Raw genomic sequence first — 24,329 nt, 5'->3', positions numbered from 1 at the left:
CTGTTGACTTACATTTGGCTTCTGGCAACAGTTGTAATCAAACAATACTAATTTTTTAGTCATAAGAAAAAGCCAAGCAGCATACTTACAATACTTAAAGAGGTGGGTATTTCTCAGTCCAATTAAGCTATAAAAGCATGGAGAACATCTTGCAGAATGGCAGGTGTTTTAAGCTATGTAATTGGGCAGACAACATTACATTTTCCATGTATCAGCATGTTTTATTTTACCATGCAGACCAGTTTACTAATATATTTATTCAGTATTGGCTTCTTTACATACTATTCATTGATACAAAATACTGGGTTAAAAAATCTTAGTTCCGATTGAAGTTAAAAGATGATTTGCTGTCGTCTTAAGCACTGAATCTTTTATGGAATATATTATTTAATTTTTCTGGCAGAGAGTCATGCTATGTACCTCAGTACTGAAGGAGGTAATAAATCTTGATAATAAGAATAATAGTAAGAAATTATAACAAAACTACACTGTATGGTGGTGGCAGTAAGAGCCAGAGAAGCATTTCCCTCAAGTTCTGTTTGTTGAACAGTATTTGTCTAAAAAGTTGTCTTTCTGCAGCTAAATAAAAAAGCTTAAGACCTGCATATAGTAGAACTAATTTGGCAATGCTCTTACAAGGCCAATTTACATTGTGTGTTGCCTCCATAGAGTAGAAAAATAGAACAGCCACGCAAACCTATTATTACATTTGAGAAATCATTAGTCTCAAAGGAGTAATAACAGTATGCTATTAAAATTCTGAATACATTTTCAGCTTCTGTTTTGTTTAAGAAAACTTTATAAATATGCAAATTTCCGATAAACAAATCCAAAATAAAATGCACTGAAAATACTGATATGTAGACAAAAGTTTATTTACACCATACAACATTTTAAATATTTTATACACAGCTGCAGCAGGAGAAGCTACTCTGAGCTTTCCAGAGAAAACTGCAGTAATAAAGATGTGAAATATATTATTCATATAAAAGTGAGATTATTACTTTATTGCATTTAAAGCAATGAAGAATGTAGCTCAACAGACATTCATTTAATGACGACAAAACTTTGCTTTTTTATATTATAAAGTAAAAAGTGTAGTAATGGCCAAACAGACTGTTATAAACTTTAAAAACTGCATAAATATATACATTGTGCTTCATGGTGAAGTTTTTTGAAAACTAAACCAGATGAAGCTGTTACAACATGAACCGTTGCTTGAGGTTTATCTATAAAGATTTACCTTACAAATCCATTCCACGGGTACTTACAAGACACGATGGTAAGAATTGTACACCTGGGCTCTCCACTAGTTTTGCTAGTGGGAATATATCATACGAAAAGAAACCACTGACATTTGGCACATGAAGGTGCTGACACGCCTCAGCCACAATGTTCAGATTGGCGTGTCAGGCTTCCCAAGTCTCTGGAGTGTCAGTGCAAACAAAATTGTTCTATATCTCGCTTTTGCTTCAGTTTGTTTCCTCTTTCGTTAAACCTCTGTTTGAAAATCACCTTCTTGTACATCTAGAGGCAAGTTCAGACACTTCTCCCATTCTGATGGTCTTAGTTCTAAAGCATCTTTTGCTTCTGTATCTAATACATTTATTGTGGTATAATGTGGGTAGTCACTTGTGTTTTTGAAAGTGTCCCAGGGAGCCTTGCTGGCTGCTGTTGGATTTTCCTGCGGGAATGAAAGGAATGAGGTGGGGTGCGGGAGGGGGAGAGAGAGAGAGAGAGAGAGAGAGAGAGAGAGAGAGAAACAACTTTTAAAAACTTCCTCTTTGCCGATTTGATCCTTCAAGAGATCACATGTAAAAACAGACATCAAGAGAGATAAAATGGCTTTGAAGGGTGCCAGACTGGCCAAAATTCAGCCAGTTTTCTCATCCTTTTTTACGTGCAATCGGCACACTGAAAGGCTTGCCAGCAGATCTGCTAACAAACTCCCAGTAGCAGAGTTGGAACTGAGTGAAGCAAAGGTTTGCTGACCATCTCTGACAGCTATATATTTACTTGCAATTTCCTAGAAAGGTGAGCAGGAATTAACTTGACAAGGAGCACTTCCCACCAAATTGGATTAGCTGCCCGTTTTACAGCCTTCTTGGGAACTGACTGTGTGTTTGGGTTAGTGGTGGGCCCTGTAATGCAAGACATTGAAAGCTCTCCTCTCAATTGCAAAGTGGGATTTAAAGGCTTGTCATAGCTACTGTAAGTGTCCCTCAAATACAGCATGTGACAACTTGAGGCTAAGTGTAATCCAAACTCCCAGATGAGAAACATCGCTATCCAGTGCTGGCTTTTGTAAGGCCCTCAGCAGCCTTTCCTTGCCTCAGCCCCATCACAGTATCTAAGATTAATCAAGGATACTTGTCTTGTTCATTGTAGCTGCATGCCAAGAATATATGATGAGGGTAAATATAGGGAACCATTATTGGTGGTTGCCCAACAGTTAGATGATTCTTTTCCTCGGAGACTCATCAAAGCTTAGTTCCTGCCGGATGTGTAGTCTATGTCACTTTTCATTGCCTTGGCTGATCTGATATAGGAGCAAAGGGATTAAGCTGATATTTAATCTTTTAAAGATTATTTTTTAGGACTGAAACGAGCTAGTTTCCATAAATTCTCTTCAAAATTGGCAGCAAAGTGGGAAATCTTTTAACAACTAGTCATCAGATCCCAAATAATAATAATAATAATAATAATAATAATAATAATAATAAATCTACTCAATTCAGTACATGGCCATAAAATTCTAAGTAGATATATTGCCATTCCTTCTCTGGGAGCAAGAAGAGAGCTTGTGAAAATAATGGAAGCCAGATAAAATTCTAATAGTGGCACGAAATGTGTGAGCTTCTCATTATAAAGAAGGTCTCATATCAGAAAAGCAAACAAACAATGGGCCTTTCTAATCCTGAATATTTTTCTTCTAACATGACGTCCTTTTCAAGTTTACACAGAAGCTAATAAAGCACTTGCTAGTAAACCCTGAAATATAGTCTATTTTTATATATTGAACCTTTATTTTTAACACTTCCATAAAGGCACATCACCACAGCTGGTCTTAAATTAACAGCCAAGAGATATGTTGTTGGAAGGCTTTGGCATATTTCAGGTTCAATTTAATGTTTTTCTTATAACTCCAAATTGTAATTTTAAACTATTTTACGAGGGAATAATATATACAATTATTAAAAAATGGTCTTCTGTGAATGTTGAATATTCAGTACATATTCATTCTTAAGACAATTGTTTTACATCCAATAACATATAATACAAATATTTGATTGCAATGATTTTTATGCATTTGGAAGTTGATGTTACTATGTTACTTAAGCTGTAGCCCTTTAGTCAGAGGGCTGACCCCCCCCCCCCGGACATACACATTCTTCATCCAGGAAGCCAGAGGTTCATGGACACAGTTCAAGGACACAGTCAAGCTTAGCAAAAGTACTCAAGTAGTAGTGGAAGGGTACTAATGGGTACCAACGGGGAGCTTGGAATATGGTGTGGTCTGCCTGAAGTGCCACACCTGGCCCCTAAGCCTGAAGTTTCCCATCCCTGTTCTAGCTGCTAGAGAGCTTTCTACTTATTAGGCAATTCTCACTGAAAGAGAATAATAAGTTCTCATTTTGAGATGACTCTACCTTAAATTCACAACTTTCTCAATAATTCTTAAATGGTAAGAGATTAAAAGTACATAAGAGGATAGCAAAATAAAACAAAACAAAACAGTTTACTTACCATACTGCCTGATTTTGGTACATCTCGAAATCTGTCTAGTGTCTGAAATTTCTGATTTAATTCCTGAAACAATTCCATGTGCCTCTTCCTCGTATGCATGACCTTCTGCAAAATAGAATATAATTGCTTAATACTTTATAATGAATCATGGCACAGTTTTAAAAGAACCATTATTTCATCCAACTTAATAAAGCAAATTGAATTTGGCTGGGCTGGGCTGTCTCTTTCCTATAGACACAATGAACTCAAAATTAATTGCACCGTCTCCTATTTGATCTTTGTAATACACTTCCCAGATACAGAGCATTGCCTTTTCTCCTTCCCTTTACTGAGTTGCCCAAACCACTACCCAATTCCTTTGTGCTACCCACATATGTGCTATGAATATAGCAGCTATCACTAAGAACAGGCTACATTGCTTGCCAATTAAAGCCAGTTTTTTGTTTAAAGTAAGGGCTCACCCACACTTACCTTTGCTGTATGCTTTCTACATATAGGTTCAGGCTTTCCTAGTCCATGTCTGAACAGTTCATTTTTTTGTCCTGGTGCTTTCCCCAGGAAAACCCGTTTTACTGCTGAATTGGAGCAAACAGCAATCCACAGAAACCCTGATTGCTGTTTGTTGTGTTTCAGCAGTAAAACACGAGTTTCCCCAGGGAAAGTGCTGGGATACACACACCTTCTTGGACATGGGGCTAGAAAGTCCAGACCTTTGCCTAGAAATGCTGACACAAAAGAAAGTGTGGCTGAGCCTTAAGTGTTGAAAATGTCAACACAACCCCAGGGGAGACTCGTTTTTTAATAGGTTGATCATTAAAGCTCCCAAAGTCTCATAGATGAGGGATTGGCAGCCTCAGGCTTGGAAGCTAAATGTGCCCCTCTAGACCACTCTTATCCTAGGCTGCATCTATATTATTCTTAGGGTACACACATTAAGAAAAATGGGACATAATCATGGCCAGCACCCATGGATTTCACTGGGTCTATTCTACTCAAAGCATGGCAAAGTCTGGATCTGAGTCCTGCTCCAGTATAAATTAGTTTAGGATCAAGGTTATCAGAAGAAATCTGAATCTGAGATTAGATTTCTGATGCCTCAAGCAGTGGCAACATAATTCACAATGTGGGCATGAGAACATAGCAAGCAATTATAAACCAATTAACCTCTAAAGAATTGTGGGGTTCTGCAGGATTCAGTGAGATCCTTCTTGCAAAACATAATTCTCCTAAGAGATAGTAGACCTAAATTTATGAAGGAAGTCTCACATAAGTGATTTCCTGGGTTTCCAAGGTATTAATCTTACTGTTAGTAATGCCAGGTAGCAAACTTGGCCCTACACACATAACTGGTTCCACTTCCAAAGATAACAGGATTGTGGAACAGTGGCTACAATCTTAAATTCACTTATTAGGAAGTAGTGCTCTCCCCTGAATTCTGAGTCTTTCTGTGAGTAAATGTGGGTAAGATTGTGCTGTAAGAAAAATTCAGTTTTGTTTGCATTTTAATGAGAACTGCCTAATTTGCACTTCTCAAACCAATATACGTAATGAAAGACAAAGCCAACTATCCTTCAAAATGTTAACTTCTCCAAATTTTGTGTTGTGGTTTTTCAAAAATGCACATGGTGGGGGAAAGTGTGCATAATCATATATTTTAGAACACAGCATACAAAAATACACTATATTAGGAGGAACTACTTGCAAAAATGTGAATATTAGCCACAACAGCATAAAGAAAAGTGTTTATTATAAAAAATCCACACTAAAATGCTGGTTCATTTTCATGAGGCTTTTTCTTTTAATTAAAAATTGCACATTGTTGTGGAAATGTAGAGAACTGAATTTAATACTGGGAAAACTAGAAGCTGAGAGAAAACAAAATTAACATATTCATCTACTCCTAAGTCCTACTCATGCATGATTTGCATATAGCACATGGATTCAAGCCTGAGTGGGACCGGGCTTCTTGCCTCCTCACTGCACGAGCTCTGACAAGAAAGCATTGAGCATAGCAATCCGCAAAGACCTCTCTGGAGAGACAGTATGGAATGGGCTGTGGGGGACTGCAAAGAGAAAGAACTTTCCTTTTGGAAACTTACTTATGTAGAACAAAAGCTTGATTTTGAGAGATTCGCACCTCCCACATTGGCCCTCCATTGTGCACCATCCCACATTGTTCAGGAGGGGAGCTTGAACTACTGAAGAGGCTTCTCAAGGGTGGGAGGTATGAGAAATTTCCTTTATGCTAGCTTCCTGAACATCTTAGGATCCAGCCAATATATATATGTGTGCCTCTCCATGCTGAAGGGGCACCTGTGGTACTCCCGCTTCAACAACAAGAGGAGCAACAGTTGGTGAGCTTGGCAAAATGTACACACATCCTTGCAATCACTTTGTCAGACAATTTAAAAATATGTAACAGGATGACAGATAAAGGAGAACAGAATGTTTTAGACGTGCAAGGCATCATCTGTATTTATCAGATGCTAAAATCTGCTCTCTTCCGTGATAGGAAGGATGTCTTCAAATCAGTTGCCATAGAGAAAAATTCTCGAAGAAAGAGAACCAAGCTGAATATCTGACTTTCTAAATGGCATAGTTATGAGTCACAGTATTTGCTCAGTATGGTGATTATATAATTTCTCCTTATATACTTTAAAAAAAAGTTTTAATTGCCTTTAAGGTAGGTTGATTTAGTTGTTAATGCGTCATAGCTTCCTACTCGGTATGAAGATTCATTAAGTGGATGCCTGGAAAAAAAATCTTTTGGGCGGTGGGGCAGGGGATGACGACACATAGCCAAAATCTGCAGAATAATCAGGACCTGTGAGTCCAAACTTGAAATGCTGCAGACCGAACCTGTATCTTTTCTCCATTTCATGTGCAAATGGCAGTTCTTGGAGGAAAACAATTGAGCCCACAGGCCTGCCTTCCAATGTTGCATGTGCACAGATTCTGTGTAGAAGAGCCCATCTATGTGTGGGGATGAAGAGGTGAGACAAGCAGGCTTAATTTCATTCTCCCCTCCTCACCTCCGTTGTAAAGCCCAGAGATGGGGAATGGCTAGCTGAAGGGCCAAATACAACCCTCTGTGCCTATCTATAGCCGGTTCCTTGGGCACTCCCTAGGTCCCAGCCCTGCTCTGCACCCTCTTTGAGTGCTTTTGCAGGAAAGGAGTCTGAAAAACTAGGGCAAATAGGGTTGGTGATAGATGAAGATCTAGGCCTAGCAGACAAAATAAAAACTGACTAACCACTGGTTCTGGATGGCATCTACCCGAGAGTTCTTTAACAGCTCTAATATGGTCTTCTACCAAGGATGTGTAACTTGTTCCTCAGATCAGCTTCCATGCCTGAGGACTGGAGCTGTGCCAAGGTAACACCAATTTTTAGAAAGGGAACCAGGATGGAACCTGAAAGTTACAGGCTGGTTAGCTTAACGCCTGCCCCTGAAAATCTGGTGGAAAGTGACAAGAAGATGCTTTTGCACTTATGCTTACTTGGATGAAAGGGCGTGGGTGTGAGAAGGTGCAAGCCTCTTAATTTTACATGAGTGGAAAGTCGCCTACTGTTACAAAAGGTAGGAATCAATTGCCTTGCCTACTTTTCCTTCTGGTCCGAACCTATACTGGCATGTGGCCCCGGTAAGGTTGCTCATGAGATAATAATGCCCTCAGGCTGCAAAGGGTTCCCCACCCCTGACATGGGGTTACATTTTCAAGAAGTACAGAGTAGAATTGCATTGAGTGTTCTTCTCCTCCCCACTTCCTTGACCTGAGCTTGTTTTTCGTTATGTAATAGCAAGCGCAGTTTCATCCTGGTTCTGCCTTTCATCCTTTGTATCTGCCTTCTCCTCCGCCGTTCTTTCCCTTGCACTCTGAATCAGCAGTGTGGGAAGTAGGGACGGGCTAATCTGTCAAGTTTGGTTTCTCTCTGTTTTTCATTCCCCCCCCCCCCCAAGTTTTAAGTTCTATTCTCCTCATCACTTTATGATTCTTTAAAAAACCCTCGCGATAATTCTCCAGCATTTTAGTGCAATGTTCTCCTAATAATACAGATGCGTGCGCAGTTTTGTCTAATGTACATGTTTTTGCAAAGCCTATATTCCCTAATATTTATGCTCCCCCAGTATAATGTATTTTACATTTTCATTCACGAATATATGCATTTTAATGCACATTTTACCCTAAAATATGCATTTTTGTACCCCTTGTGTAGCTGCAGAAGGGTGAATTTCAAAGGATGGCCATCTGTCTTGGATGTTGTGGTTGAGATTCATGCATTGCAGGTGGCTGGACTTAGATGACCCTTAGAGTCATTTCCAGCTATGTGATTTTATGGTCAGGTTTCAGTTTGCATGCTGGTTTGGAAACTGCAAACTGGATTCACTTTCAATTGCAAACTGAATCAAATTTCTCCCCCACCCCATGGAAGTTAATGTTCTAAGGTGATGACATTCTGAAGGGGGCATAATTTCTTCCCTCTAAAGAACTCCTAGGGCACAGCATTCTTCCACATGTGCCACTTTCCCCTTCACTACACTACTGTGTCAGGAGAAGCTGCACCTGCAGAATGTCTACCTTCTTCAGAGCACTTACAGAGTTAGAATCTCTGGCATTTTAAAAATCTGACCACCCCAAAGCTAAGTTAGTGTGGCTGATGATTGAAGGGGGTGGGTGGGAAGACAGCAATAAGCAAATCAAAGTGTGTGGGTAAATGATACTTATGTGCATTTCTGTTTTTATTAGATCTCCCACTTGCAGAGACAACAGAGTTTCCTGGCCATTTTTCCACACACACACAGTGGGGCTAAGATAGCAGCAACCTGAGCAGCTTTATAAGTTTGCCCTACAGCAAGTATGCAGCCTGGATTTTGAGGCAGCTGGAGAGCTTTTGTCAGTTGCCAGGGAGAACCTTTAACTGTTGAATTCAGATTCCTGAACCAGTGACTCATTGATCTTACTGCTGCTAGGCATTCACTAGCCAAAGGAAAAAAAAATATATGGAAAAAAGATAGTTGTCTTTGGTTCCTTTATAGATGTTCAGTGGCTGTTTAAGTGGCACCTAATGCTATAAGGGCACAAGCGCTGACTGACATGAATCATGGCCAGGCAGGGTTTCTAATGGTTAGATATTTCAAGCTCAGCAATACATTACAGACACATTCTTAAAACTAATCATATATATTATTATTAATCACATGTGACATTATGTTGTTAATATCAATTTTTTTGGGGGAGGGGATGTCATCACTGTCTGTCTGCTTGTAATATGAAAGTTTTAGCTGCAATCCTAACCATAGCTACTCTTAAGAAGATCCCAGTGAATTCAGCAGAGCTTACTCCCTGGTAAATGGGGTAGGATTGGAGCCTCACTCTGCAAGTGAAAAAAATCATTCTGCAATCAAAATCTTGTACCACAGTTATTGGTGTGGGTTGAGATTACTGTCTGTTCTTCATAGGCATACTATGATGCTCCTTTGAATTAACAACAGCTTCCTAATTATGCTACCTGGGAAATGCTGAAGCTCATCGGTAGAGCACCTGCCTTGCATACAGAAAGGTACCAGGTTCAATCCCTGGAATCTCCAGGTAGGGATGGGAGAGACTTCCTATCTGAAACTTTAGAGAGCTGCTGCCTGTCCGTGTAGACAGTACTGAATTAGATGGACTAGTGCCATGGTTTGAATACCTTTCCTGGACCACTTGAAAATTGCTGGTGGTCTTGGTGGACCACTGAATGATTTTTCTTCCCACTGTAGCAACTGCAGTGCACCGTGCTACAAATGCTGTATGGTTTCTAATTGTATATATTGCTTCCATTATTATCACATTGTATTTTATTGTATTACAGTTTGCATTCTGTAGAACTTACATTGTGTTTTATTGCATTACAGTTTCAGTAAGGAAGCAATAACAATACAATTAAAATTTAATATGACTGTTTAATGAGGATAATGCTGCAGACCACCTGAATGAAGCTTGCAGATCAGATGTAGTCCATGGGCCACAGTCTGGGAACCCCTGGACTAGTTGATCTGACTCAGTATAAGGGAGCGCTCTGTGTCCCTATGACAATGTAGGCTTTTTAGATTAGAGGTATTTTTTTATAAGGAACAGTTTAGGAAACATTAGGCTTTTCTTTTAATAGCATTTTTATCAGGTATGTGCTAATGGTAAATCAGATTCTTCTCTCAAATGCAAGAAGGCTGTTCACAGCATATCTTGTGCTTTATACTGCTCTGTGCCCATTCACATTAATATGGATTATTTTTCAAATTACAGTTACTACATGCTTCTCAGGCGATGATAAAGTGGTCCTAAGTGTATATTGGCTATGCAAACATGGTGAAGCTTCAGCTTCACAAGAGGAACACATAATTAATTATATCAGATAGTTAACTTGCGTGAACAGGAAGCTTATGCATAAAGCAAGATTCCACAAATCATTAATATTCCACTGAATAGACGAGGGACTTTCTGCTCTGAGTATACAGAGGCACCGCTCAATTCTAAACACATTTATTGAAAGCATCTTCCACTGAAACGGGTGGCACTCATATTCATGTAGTGGGGTTAGGATCAGAGTGTTAGGTACTAATCCTATACATTTCATTAATGATTTGAACTCTCCCCCCCCCCCCCCGCCTGACCCTCTGGATAACAATTGTGTTTAGGATTAAATAATCTTAATCAGTGGAGATTTTATATAGCACCCATATCTCCATCGACTGAATAATCAAGCCCAGACTTTCCAAAAACAATCTGTTTTAATATTTAGATATCCAATTTATAATATCCTAAATGGACCTGAAACTCCAAAATCAAGTGCTTAGAAGATCTAGAACAGTAGATAAGTAACAGTGTCTCAGAACACAGAAAGCTGGAGCTGCAGGTCATGGCATCTTCATTTAAAAGCTCTCATAGCAAGGCTGTGACTACAGAGATCTGGTCTGATTTGGTAGACAGCAGCTTCATATAAGTATGTTTCATTTCTCTCCATGCCTCATTACCTAATTCAGTTGCAGGCCTGATTCCCACTCACTATGTACAATTGCCTCCCTGCATGTTCACAGCAGAGTTTCAGAGGCCATAAAGACCTGGGAATATTGTCATGTGTACAGCACAGAGTTACAGATTTCTCTGGAAGTACCTATACAGGCTTCAGTCCAGATTGTTAAATATGGAATGGGTGATGCTATCTGGCCATTGGTCTGGCTGACAACAGCCTAGCTCAGCATGCAAGAGAGCTTGATGACCTTTTTTTCCCTTAACTGTTCTGGCTGGTTGCCCTGACTGCTAGCTAGAGTTTCTTTTATCCAGCTCAATCTCAAAATTCAGCAATGAGGCTCTTGCTGTGCAAAACGTTTAAATAGATCAACATATGTAAATAAGCTCTAGTCCTCTTCTCTCATAGGGAAAGCCATAATCCTCAAGAAGGGAGGGAGTCACAGAATATTGTATAGATATTTAAAATAGGGGGGAAATTCCATTCATCCAAGTTCAAATGGACTGTGAAAGTGGAGCTTTGGAAATGCTTTAAAAAGTGAAGATTTATGATACATTGAAAAGGGACAACTCTAGCATAGCTTTCAAAAAACGAAGTTTAGCAAAAGCTGTCTCTATAAAAGCTGTCAAAATATTTATTAAGATAAACACTTCACATTCACATTGCTTTAAATCAAATACAGCCGAAATAAGAAAACTTACTTCAAAGTCGAGGTCAGAATAGCGTGATTTTCTTCTCTATTAAGGATTGAGTGAGGGAAACAAAACAAAACAAAAAAAAACACAAGTGCATATTAATTTGAAGTTTTTACATTAAGAAACGGCACACATTTCTTAACTTAATATTAACATGACAACAGAGATTCACCTTATGAAATATTTTTCAGTTTCATCTTCAAACAGATTTCACTAGCTCATCATGTGAACTTGCAGTTTTTGTTTTAAATCACCATCCTTCTGTACAACTACCGCTCCAAAGTTTGCAATAGTAACTGGTTACCTACAGAAGTGAAAACTGAGATCCTCCTTAAACTGGGTTTTGTAAATGATAAAAAAAAACTTGCTGGTTGTTTTTTTTTAAAAAAAGGTAAGAATATTTGAGGATGCCACTGCTATCTGCCATGAGCTTAATGATCTTGTGTGCCAAAGCGTTGTGAAACTGCCGCTTCACCTGAGATCATTGAACCACACATGACAACATTCATTTGGATCAAATAAGGCCACAACTTTATTGATTACAGAAGTAAGGGGATTTGACCTAGGTATTGGGTATATCCTATATCAACCAGCCCACTTGCTGGATGTTTTATGGCAGTTGATGCAGGGATGAGGAGGACCTATGACAAACATCAAGTATGTGTCTACTTGGGGAGTACTATGGCTGTAGCCCCCTCCTGGGCATCTGGACAGAAGCACCTCCTCCTGGATCCCTTTAACGGGATACTCCGTTTGCTCGCAGCGGAAGACAGAGGCTAACAACCGCTCCTCCGAACATGAGTAAGGCTTTACCCAATGTCTAACCCATCAAAGTTGTAGCAACTGCTATGAGGAAGGCAAAACCTTCAGATGAGTGCAATTAGTCCTCCCTGGCCCCAAATACGGCAAAGAAAGTCCTCCCTGGCCCCAAATACGGCAACCGAGATTATCCATAGTGAGGTCAAGTACCAAGCAACTACTCCTGGAATGGGGAGGCACATTCCTCTGTGTGGGTGGGTGAGGTTTTGAGTAGAGCCTGGCAGAAAAATGATGTGTTCTTGTAGACAATGGTGGGCCCAAAACAATCCAGATTTAAATGTGTCAGGCAGTAGAAGGGCAGGCAACCATCTGCTTCCACATGCGCATACACACACTACAATTCATTTATGTTAGTTACAGGACACTAATCCCATCTTACACTAGATAACATGCCATGTAGGTTATATGTTGCTACCCTGCAACAGAGGGAAATGGAGGTGGGTGGTGGTCTAAGGAAGAACAACCAGCATCTGCCACCAAAGGCAATTCCCTCCCTTTGCCCAATGGTAGGTCTGGCTCTATATCACTGTAACTAAAAGACATATACTCTCTAAAGGGTCATTTAAGTGTGGTGATAACTCTTTGCTTCAGTTTATACCAAAGGCGCCGGGGGGGGGGGGACGACGAAAATAAAATGTTGCTTTTTGAAAAGTGGGATCACTAAAGTCTCTGAAAAGCATGGCTATCCCAGCTGAAATGGGACAGTTAGAAGGCAACTGCGAACAATGCTTTCATTTTTGCAACCCCACTGATTTCAGTGAAGGCAATTTAAAGAGAATTAAGGTCTTGCTATATTTTCTACTGGTTTTGCAGCTACAAAGTTAAGAGCTTACAGACTGACCTTACCCCCTGTTTACACAGAAGTGAGCCACTTCATTTGGGTTTACTTTTAAGTGAATGTGCACAGAATGTTCACAGAGTTCAGTAGGGCTTATTCCCAGGAAAGTGGGTATAGGATTGCAGCCCTCATGATAGAAAAGAGATGATTTGAAAAGCAATGCATTAGGTTTATTTCCCCCCCAGTAACTAAAGAGGCTGTATAAATATTGCTTAGAACACTTACAGTACAAAAATAAAAAGCCAAAGGTTTAAACAAGAAACCTTAAATGTGGTTTTACAAACAGTAATTTTATAGGGGTTAGGATATCCTCTTAAATCAGAATGTCAGATACAGCAGATCTGCCTCTATGACCACAGAGAGAAAATAGATGATTCGACAACTAATTAGGTCATTAAAATTGTCATTTAAAAACCATCAGGTGACAGTAAATTTGTTTTTGCTCACTGGCTTGATAGCTGTTATTAAAAAATGGATGGATGTGGTCTGCTGAAGTCGGCACTTCAGGAAATGAAAAACGAAGTGGTTAGAATCCATTTTGCGCTCTCTCCGTTTCTCTGCTAATGAGTGACACAAATACAGCGGCATTGTGTATGTAAGTACATAACTGGGCAATTAGTCTTGAGTGCCCACACAACACCTGCTTAAGGGGTCTGCTTAAGGCTTCTGGTAAAGTTGAGAAATTTATATTTCATGATATCCTGAAGGTGCTCCTCTTAACCCTGCGCTTTGACACTTGAGATGTATATTTCTTAGGACCCACCCTATACTTTTGGTTGCAATTTGTTTTCAGTATTGTATTTTACATTGGTGTGACCTGCCTTGGGACCATAGGGTGAAGTGTGGGTCATAAATCAAAACAGTAATAACAATGTCTACTTCAAATAAATTCATAAATCAATTTGTAGCCCTCCTCCAGATTACCTCAAACCCAAGTAGTTAGCGGAGCACCCACGCAGATGGATCCAGTTCAAAATCAAATTTCCTTCAATTAATAATTACCCATTTCACTCCATAGTATCATCCCCCTGCCAAAACGCAGTTCAAAATAAATAGAGTGTGTCCAATTCTTTTTAGATGAGAGGTAGGGTATATCTTACTATAGATGGCCAGGCTGCTAGGGGGATGGTCTTTTTTACTCAATCAAAAAGCTGAAAGCTCTGCACAAATTGAAGCCTCACGTCTGCCCTGGGATACAGCGGAGAATGATGGCATTTCATCAGTTTTACTGATAGGGTCATTGGACAGAGAACTAAATGGCTGTCCCCATGGGAAGTCCATTGAGGTAGCCATTTCTTTTCCATACAGTGTCCCAGGAAACAATGACTGTGATAGCATTCAGCTGTTTTCCAGTGCCAGAGTCAAGGCTTCATTTTTTAAAAAAGCAAATAACTTTATAGAGCAATTGCATATGAAATACTTTAACATGCTGAACTACTTCCTACAAGTTATGTGGTATCATGATGATGATCTGATGTTATTATGATGTTATGCTACTTTCCCAAGAAAGTAAGATATCTATTGTGCTGGAAGAACAAAACAAATGACAAACAGGTCAATGCAGGGAGATGTTGGAGCCAACCTTTTTGCACTATTTCTGATATACTCTGCGTAATGTCACTTGTGAAATGTGCGTATGGAGTGGTGGGGTGGCAATCTGTCACTTCAAGAATCTGGCACCTCTTTTCATATTGTGCACCGATGCACTTAAAATACTTTTCGGTGACTTCTGTTTCTAAAGGAAATGGATCTTGCATAAACTGTGCAACTCAGAACATATTTTTGTGAATGCCATCGTTTTCACAGTATGTAATGGTCTTGGACTGTGGCACAGCGAAGCTGACACCTTCCATTGACCCCGTTCACAACCGCCCATTGTTCTAGTAAGCAACCAGACAAGCTTAAAAAATAAGTGTCATGTATTAAAATAGCAGACTAAAATGTTATATCAATTAGCAAAGAGAGAAACTGTCTTAGGGCTGCTTTCACGTATTAAAAAATGTTCTGTGTTCTGTAAGGATTGAAATGTACCCAAGAGTGTTTCCTATTGTTTCGTTTTTTGCTGTACTTGATAAATAATCTGACTGGACAACTCTTTGTGACAGCAATGGTTGCGTGAATTTGTCAATGTTGGTTTCTCTGAGTTTCTCATTTTTCCAATTTTAACGTTCTGTTTTCCACATTTCCACACTAGTTTGTGAATTTTTAAAAAAGTTCTCATAAAGTATTATCAGCATTTTAACTCAGATTTCTCCTAATATACATACTTTTTTTGCAAAGCAATTCCCCCTAATATAATGCACACATTATCTTGGTATATGCATTTTTATTCATATTACCCGGCACTGCAAAATTTAGAGAAGGCCAAATTTTGAAGGATTGCTGTTTGGGTAGGTGCATTGTTTTGGAAATTGCAAATTAAGTAGGTTTACCTTTAAATGCAACCTGAACCATGCATCCCTACACACCACATTATACTTTCCTGCTATGTGCTTTCTTCGTACATAGAGATCAATCACCATATACAAAATTGTCTCCTAGTAAGTGCCCTTTGACAAATAACGACGAGCAAAACCCAATTATAGTCAAGTACATTTATATTCCTCTGACCCTCAATTACTCATTCATTCGTTTATTATTACTCTCTCCCTGGAATCAACACAGGACCTAAACATAGGTGGTTCATGTCCCATATTATAGTTGATGAGATCATTGCCCCTCCCCCAACAAAACCTGGTGACTGAATAAGTCTGTGGCAGTAATGCATACTGAGTAATCTCCAAAGGGAGGGTTGGGAAACTTGTGGATCTCTAAAGCTTGCTGGACTCCGGTGTGGCCAATGGGCAGGGATGATGGGAGTTGTAGTTCAGCAACATCCGAAAGTTCACAGGTTCCCCAGCCCTGTCAAAAAGTAAAGGTGAGAGCTGGGGGTTTTGTGAAAGGCTGAATGGCAAGATAATACCCAACAAACAAACAAATAAAGAAGTTTTTTACAACAGGTAAAAGTAAGTTTAAAAGCCATCCAGGTTGGATAAACTACTGTTCTGAGTCTGGGGGAGTTATTAGAAGTAAATGAATACCAATTAATTAGGCATATATTAGGGCGGTTGTTGCTTGAGAAGCTGTTCATTAAGAACAATGGGCCGAAATTAAGAAAAGTGTATCTAGGTTGAATTCCAGAACAAAAATTTCCCATTAGTTACATTGACTGTAGAACAAATTAACGTGGGCACTGCATTGGGCAAGAGGTTTGAGAGGGGGCGAGGGGGCGAATGTAATCTATTCACACTCCTGCATTGACAGGAAATGATGACCCAGTAGCACCTTTTCCATCTCGCTTATTTTCATGGTTATATGACAGTGATGAAATCCACATTATAGGTACAAAGCCTCATCCTATACGGAAAGCATAAGAAAGAAAGAGAGAGAGTAAAAAACCTAGGGAGAGGAAGACTGCAGCAATAATTCATTTTAAGTCAATTTAGCTTTGAACTAACCATGTAGAGCTTTCGCTGTATAATTCCAGAACAACTTTGAACTCTGCTCACTGGAGGACAAAAATAGAATAGCGCTGAAGGATAATTTCCATGCAGCAACCTGCACTAAGCTGCTGGCAGCAAGGAGGAAACGGCTCCCACCCAATGACTAATGCAAACCCTCTCCTTCGGTGAGACAGGGTGAATGCCTGCTGTATTCCTTATTATAATCGGCCACCTGATTAATTACATAAGATATCACTCAAGATACATTATGCAGTGCAGGCTATAATTGAAACAAGAGATATAACATTATGGTGAAGCTTGTACCCATGTTTCCATTAATACAAATCCCTATTATCGGTGATTTATAATTCACTCTCAGATTAAACTTGACATCCAAGATCCCAGCCCAGGACAAGATTTCCTTTTCTCTCTGCAAAATGAAATGCAAAAAGTGAAGCCCCCTTTTTTGCTTGTTTTAGAGATTTAAAAGTGCAGTTGAAAAGATTACTTGCTTGTTCCCCCCCCCTCTCCACCCCCACCCCAACTTAAATATCATTTTATGAGGATCTCTCTACTTCAGAAGTTAGGCTTAAGAGGGCTGGATATAAGATTTGCAGGCTATTAGTCACTATTATGGGCTAGTCATAGAAGAATGGTTTTGTATGAATAAAAATATTACACATGCAGTTATTCACTTGAGTGCTGAAACATACCGAGCAGATTTATTATATCGAGTTACTATATATCAGAAATATATATGGGGTGCATCAGTTCAGAACTGTTCTGGGTGACATATGAGTGACATATCTATTTACTTTAACATATCTCTTCTAAACTATGACTCAAGCTTTTCGTTTGGGTCTATGCTAGAGCGAAAGTTGAGAGTCAGAAAATCAGTTCTTGAACATTCACAAAATTAATCTGGAATTTCTGCATGTAAATATCAGCCTTTATCAAATTTTGGGCTCACACAAAAGTTGCTTTCACACTATTCCTTTCTAAGAGCCATTCTTTGATAGCTCCTTTTACACAGAATCTAGAAGATATATATTATATTTCAGGATGTGAGCCATAGTTTTTATTTTATCCCCTTCCATTGCTGTTGCTGGGACATCAGATCTCACTCTTGCAGTGTAAATTGTTCATAAAATGACCCCAGTGCTATTCTGGCACTGTAGGTTTTCCATGGGTGTGTGTTGAAACAGCATGATAGTGGAGTGGTGTGAGTCAATTGTGAACTAGGCCCTCTGAGTCTCATTGTACAAGGCCCGGTTCTCAGAGCTTTTGCTTTACCTTTTTGAGCAGGAAGAATCAAAGGAACCAAGCCTCTGTATTATCACCAGTTCATGCGAGGCACCACTGTGGTGTAGTGGTTAGAGTGTTGGACTAGGACCTGTGAGACTAGGGTTCAAATCTTGGGTCAGTTACTCACTTTCAGCCTAAACGATCTCAACAATGTTGTTGTGAGGAGACTATGGGAGGAGGAGAACTATGTGTATCACCTTGCAGTTGTTGGGAGTAAAGGTTGTATATAAATTCAATAAAGATATAAATAAGTGTGACAGGCAAGAAGGGCTTGATGTGCTCCTCCACCACCTTACTGTTTCAGCACCCCCTGGCTTGCATATGTGGAAGTTCTACCTTATTTTATTTTCTTTGTAATATCTCATTAACAGAACACATCTTGAAAATGCTGTTGATTTAATGAAACATACTTCCAAGTAAGTGTGTGTGCTTGAGCACAACCTTAATTAACATAGTGCAGTTTTGCTCGGGGGTTTGTTTACGCCACATTTCTTGAGAGAATGAACTGTTCCTTCTCCCTGAGGATGTTTGTGTTTGATACATTTCTGAAAAGACAGAGAGGCGAAGATCTGCTTCCTTTGTGTGTGTGTGTTTGCATTTCCCCACATCATTAGAAGACAGAGTTGAGCTTAATTTGGAGGTGGCTTGCAAAGATCTCCACCTTCTCCCAGACTCTCCCGCCCTTCATCTGTGAATCGAGACACCTGGGAAGCTGCAGTTCCCTTTCAAAGTAATTTCCTTTAAATGAGAACAGTTGTCTGGGCGTATTCTTTCAAAGCACAACCCAGTTCAAAAGGATGCAAAATGATTTTGTCAGGAAAACCAAACACTTTGAACTGAAGGAGTGCACTCCAAGAGATTTCCTTTGAAGCCAAGGAAGTTGAACCAACTTCAGTCTGTCAAGACAGGAAATGGCTGGATGAGAGTAGGTTTGTGAAAGCAAACTAACACACACCACAGTTGTGATGGCATGGCAGAAGGAAGAAGATCTTAAGTGCATTGTGGCTTAAGAATAATATCGTATACTACTACCAAAATATAGACACATTTAGATATAAAACTGCAAAATGCCTGCATGCTGTCATCATCATTGCATGACTTGATCCCAGGTTCAGTGAAATGTGTGTGATGATCATTGCTCTTGATGTGACTTCTTTTTGACCTGTGGACCAGGCTTCAATACAAAAGGAAAATGTAAGCCACATTCACTTTGCAAGTAAGCTGAGATGTGTATATATTTAAGAAAGCCAATGTGAATGGGCAGAGGATAGTGTATATTGACAGGTGACAGCTTCATGAACAGGAGTAGGCATGGGCTGCAAGGAGGGGGGAAACCAAACAGGTAATGGACATTGGGTGAAGACATCTCTACCCCTCCTCTGGTGTGTACAACAGTGTGCAAATTAGCTTGCTGCCTCTTAAACTACTAAAGTGTACATAATCTTAAAGTCAGGTGAAAGAGTTCATATGAAATTTAATGGAGAAAAGACAGGGCAGGCTGTAGCTACTATATGGGGTGGTGGGAAAGGAAACACACAGATCATATTCTGATGAGACTGAACGCAGAATACATAACAGAAACTGACTATAGCTCCATCTTATTCCTGACAAGGTATGATCATCAAGATGCACAATTGGGACCTAAAAAAAACAAGTTCATCTACTGAGGCTCTGCCAAAGCTATCTTTTAAGACTGAAGTGATGGTACTACTCAAATCAAATAATCCAGAAGGCTTTAAGATTTAGAGATGAGTATCTGAAAAGATTCATGTAGGAGAGGGCTATCAAAGGCTACCAGCCATGATGGCTTTGCTCTGCCTCTACAATTGAAGACAGCAATGCTTCTGAATACCAGTTGTTGGAAACCACAGGAGGGGAGAATGCTCTTGTGCTCAGGTCCTGCTCGCAGATGTCTGGCAGGAGAACAGGATGCTGGACTAGGTGGGCCATTGGTCATAGGCAACAGGCTCTTTCTCTAGTTTAGATACTAGATGGCACTCTGAGTGGCATCAGGAGTTTCAGGTTACTGTTCTAGTCTTCTTTAATAGAGACAGCAATGTTTCTAGTTTCCTGACTGGCATGCCCCCCGGGAAGATGACACAACCCAACCACTACTGAAGTACGATCCAATGTTAGTCATACTTTTTTAAAAAATGTGTTTTTAATAGTTTTTTTAAAGTTTTATTTGTATTATTGATGTATTTGGCTCCCTTGGAAGGCAGGGTGAAAAATAGAGTAAATAATAGAGTGGACTCACTTAAATCAAAATGTTCTAGTAACTTGTCTATTGATTTCACATGGTCTGCTCTGAGTATGACTAATATTGGCTCCCCCCTTTGCATATATCAACTGTAAAACTCATAGAAATGCTATTTTACACCTTGCACTGGAGCACTGCGTGAGCTTTTGCAAAATGATAAGAATTGTTATAGGACCTACTTATTATAGGACTGAGCAAACTCTTCCACCAGTGATTGCAGAACAGCACTAATGCCTATTTTCCTTTTGCCAAAGGTTCTTTGGATTCAACCCAGTGATTTCCCAGAAAAGGATGGATATTAGTTTCAAATGACTCATATAAGTGTTCCTTTCTTTCAGCATGTGAGTACAGTTACAGCAATGGGCCTATATGTTCTGCAATAGTTGCAATTCTGCAAGGTCCATTTGATGCTAGCAGTAAAAATACAAGATCAAAGAGGAGCCTCTAACAACCCACCAAATTTCTGTTGGAAAGTAATATTTGATCGCTCCATCATTATCAGTGTTCTGCCTGTTGGAGTGAAAAAATATTCTGAGGATAAACTACACCCAGAAAAGTCAGAAGTTGATCTGAGTCCCCACTGGAAATGGGAACTAGAAGGACTATTTGTATTATGGTAGTTTGGTAAGTAATTTCCTAGTTAAACAATTCCCTTAATTACCTTGGCAATCTTTCCTCTCTTTTATTATGCATCCAACAATCTTTGGTATTGCATTTTTAGATTTTAAAATTGATGAGCAGAGGCCACAAATCACACAAGTGCCCTTTACTGACATGACTAATTAATTACATGGAAGTAATGATAAAATGGCAATGTAAATTATGCAGAAAGCTATCATGATAGCAGAGGTTATGATTAGACTGAACATTGGGGAACACATCTTCCTGTCATCTGCTCAATGGTAGCTTCTGCTTAATGGAAGGGAATTCCTTTCTGTCTCTGACACCTGTACTGGAGAGGGACAATTCCATAAATATGACAGACCAATCTATAGCCACATAGATTATATGATGACACGGCTTTGACAGCCACTATGGTGTAGTGGTTGGAGAGTTGCACTAAGACTTGGTGACCAGGGTTCAAGTCCTCATGTAGCCATGAAACTTATTATGTGATTTTGGGCTAGTCACCATTCTTTCATCCTTACCTACTCTCAGGGTTGTTCTGGAGGAAAGGTGGGATATAAGTGTAAAAATAAAAAATTATTATTGCAATGAAGTGGTATCGGCCAAATTCTCAGGTAGCCATCCAACTGAGTTTTATGAGTGGTTTTCAATATGCAAATGACACCCAGCTCCATTTCTTTGGTACAAGTCAATCAGGTGTGGTGATGCAAGCCCTGCACTGGCTAGGTTTATGGTTTTGTGGTTCACCTTTAGAGCTCAGAACAGCTTGGGACCTGCTTATCTGAAGGAATGCCTTCAACCATATATATACCTGCCCAGCTATTAAGATCTTGCAATGAGTCCCTTCTAGTTGTGCCACAACCTGCCAAAGTACATTTAGTAGAAACCAGAGGGAAGTCTATTCCATTGTAGCATTCAGTGTGTGAAACCTTTTCTCTCTGCACACCCTTGAAAAAGGCAGGTATTAACTATCTTGACATTTGGCTACCTCATGAAAGTTCATTTATTCACTCAGGTTTTTGTGGGCTATTGACATAGCAGTCCTTGAGATTATTCGGCTCCTGCTTATTATTACTGTTTGTGTTTTGCTAGTGTGTTTGTGTATTGTGATGCCCTGTTACTTTACCTTGCTTTGATATACGGTGGTACCTTGGTTCTCAAATGCCTTAGTATTCAAACAACTTGGAACCCAAACACCGCAAACATGGAAGTAAGTGTTCCGGTTTGTGATTTTTTTTCGGAAGCTGAACATGCTCCATTTTGAGTGCCACACTTCCAATTTGAGTGTTACACTTAAGTCTGTCTGTTTTTGCTATTTATTTTGTGTTTTTTGTTTTTGTGACTGTGTGGAACCCAGTTCAGCTACTGATTGATTGATTGTGTGACTGCTGTACATTGTTTATTGCTTTCATTTTATGGATTAATAGTCTCGTCGTAAAATTCATGTTAAATTGCTGTTTTAGGGGTTGTTTTTAAAAGTCTGGAACGGATTAATCCATTTTGCATTACTTTCTATGGGAAAGTGTGCCTTGGTTTGGGAACGCTTTGGTTTTGGAATGGGCTTCCGGAACGGATTAAGTTTGAGAACCAAGGTACCACTGTATTGTTTTCTTAAGCTGTTGTATCCAAATATTTTAGATTAATAAATATGAGCCATCATAAATTTTGCATGTATCGCAGATATTCCTGTGTAAAAGTGGATCCCAAAATCTGCCATTTAATTCCAGTGTGAGAAGAATTTGAAGTAAACTTTTTTTCCATAAAATAGAAAGAACCACCCGTCCCTCTTGATATTTTATACATTTGAAAGTAGTAGTAATAATAATTGAAAATGACAATGAAGCCAAAAACATATGTAGTTAATAAGCCCACTTATAGGCAATCCAGCTTCTTCTATTTTCTCCCAAGGAACATCCAACATCTCTCCCTCCTGGTCTGTCACAAAGGTCTTGTCTTGTGGCACATCTACTCCCCCTAATGTCATACCCTGAGTCTTAGTGCTTGCCCAAACCTTTCAACACAAAATCTCTACCCATCCAACATCACGGCCCTTCTCTCATAAAAGAGATATAAACAACTGCAGGATTCCAGTCAGCACAGCGGATTATGATGCATTAAAACAAGTGGCTAACTACACATTTTGCTAAAATGAGTCCTGATGGTGACTAAGAAAAACAGGTTTGAATGTGTTTTTTTGAGAAGCAGGGGAGGGATAAAGCAGTGCCCTAACCCTTCCAACATCCCCATTTCTGCATTACAAATCACTCCAAAGTGGAGGCTTGAAATACATGTGTGCCCTTCAAATGCATTTTTAAAACCCTTCCTTTTTGGAGTAGAGAAACAGCAGGCAGGGAAAGAGTTCTGTCTCCAGAGAGCCTCCAGTTCATCTCTCAACTTCTACCTTGTCTGTTTATAGTTGCTAAGCTGGCAAAGGTCTGGAGAACACGCAGCACTCAACCATCCCATTATGTTTTTAAGATAAAAAGCAAAGGTAAAACCCAGGAAAACTGTGCCAAAGTTCCTGCTCACCCCTGCAAAAGCAGCTTAAAAATGTACCTTGGTTACATTGGGGGAACAGGAAGAAGAGTTTTATTAAATAGGTTGGGGCTTCAGCACTGGATAGTTTTGTGCCTCTGAACTAAGTACATTTTCTGAGAGCAATCATATAGGCGTACTTCCCAACTCGGTCCTAGAACCACTCTTCCCAAGCCTGGTGCCTTCTTCTACTTCTCTTCCTTCCAAAGTCCTACTTGGTCAAAGCTCTCTTGTGGCTTGGGAACACCCGCCGTCCCTGCCTTTGGATCTACCCTATCACTGAGGATCATACATGCCCTACCTTCCTTTGCATGTCTAAGCATACACGAGGCTAGCTAGTCCTGCTCATTTTCAGTATTGTGACATAAGCACAGCACAGACATGGTGATGTATGGCTGGTGAAAATGCACCCCAGGGTATGCAAGTGAGGCCACCACCTTGCTAAGGATGTCTGGGTCTGGTCTGGATGGGAGCCTGCCTGGGAACTTCATGTATACCACACTTTCTTCCATGATGGAAAAAAGGTGGAATATAAATGTTAAGAAAACAAACAAATGGAATATTCATTGCACCCTGAACCACACCATTCAATCAGTAAGCAAAAGTCCCCTATACACAAACACACGTAATAACAGTATGGAAGTCACTGCCTCATGGTGCAAGCTGATGTCACTGCTCTCTAGAGAATCAAATCATAAGAGCAAGAGGGGGCTCCTGGAGGAGACCAAAGTATTCCAGTATTCTCTTTCTCACAGAGGTCAGGGTGGTCCACAAACAGGACATGAGTGCAATAGCCCCTCACCCAAGTTGTTCCTCACCAACTGGTAACTGAGAAACACAGTGCCTCTGAACTGGAGGACAGCATACCGTCATTATAACTTGTAGCCACTGCCAAATTTATTATCCATGAATGTGTATAATCAGTAACCCATGTAGGTGTGCATGATTGTGTCAGTCTTTCTCACTGAATTAGTGAATGATGAGTACTACTCATGCAGGCTTCCTCAACCTCAG

At 39.7% G+C, this 24,329-nt stretch overlaps 1 protein-coding gene and 1 long non-coding RNA gene across 6 annotated transcripts in view; one reads left to right on the top strand and one right to left on the bottom strand.

Moving 5' to 3' along the window:
• LOC310840845 overlaps positions 1 to 23,903 on the top strand; it is a 69,281-nt gene extending 45,378 nt beyond the window's left edge. The window contains exon 3 of the long non-coding RNA XR_014562201.1: positions 20,408 to 23,903. This is a non-coding gene — a long non-coding RNA (uncharacterized lncRNA). The remainder of the gene's footprint in view (positions 1 to 20,407) is intronic.
• The window catches only part of ADGRB3 (adhesion G protein-coupled receptor B3), a 455,754-nt gene continuing 432,284 nt past the window's right edge, over positions 860 to 24,329 (bottom strand). For 3 of the 5 annotated variants that reach the window (XM_083729825.1, XM_083729824.1, XM_083729826.1), the window contains 4 exons: positions 15,876 to 16,007; positions 11,456 to 11,491; positions 3,748 to 3,852; positions 860 to 1,684 (listed from right to left, as the gene is read on the bottom strand). In XM_083729825.1, coding sequence (XP_083585951.1) covers positions 1,493 to 1,684; positions 3,748 to 3,852; positions 11,456 to 11,491; positions 15,876 to 16,007 — 465 coding nt within the window. In that variant the 3' untranslated portion in view covers positions 860 to 1,492. Of the gene's footprint in view, positions 1,685 to 1,718; positions 2,540 to 3,747; positions 3,853 to 11,455; positions 11,492 to 15,875; positions 16,008 to 24,329 lie in introns of those variants that run through there. The other 2 variants (XM_083729828.1, XM_083729827.1) reach the window with 2 other exon arrangements.

Source organism: Podarcis gaigeae (assembly GCF_964106915.1).
Source record: "Podarcis gaigeae genome assembly, chromosome: 3".
In the NCBI taxonomy this organism is placed as follows: Eukaryota; Metazoa; Chordata; class Lepidosauria; order Squamata; family Lacertidae; genus Podarcis; species Podarcis gaigeae.
The sequence above is the reverse complement of the archived record's forward strand: the minus strand, read 5'-3'. Positions and strand labels throughout refer to the sequence as shown.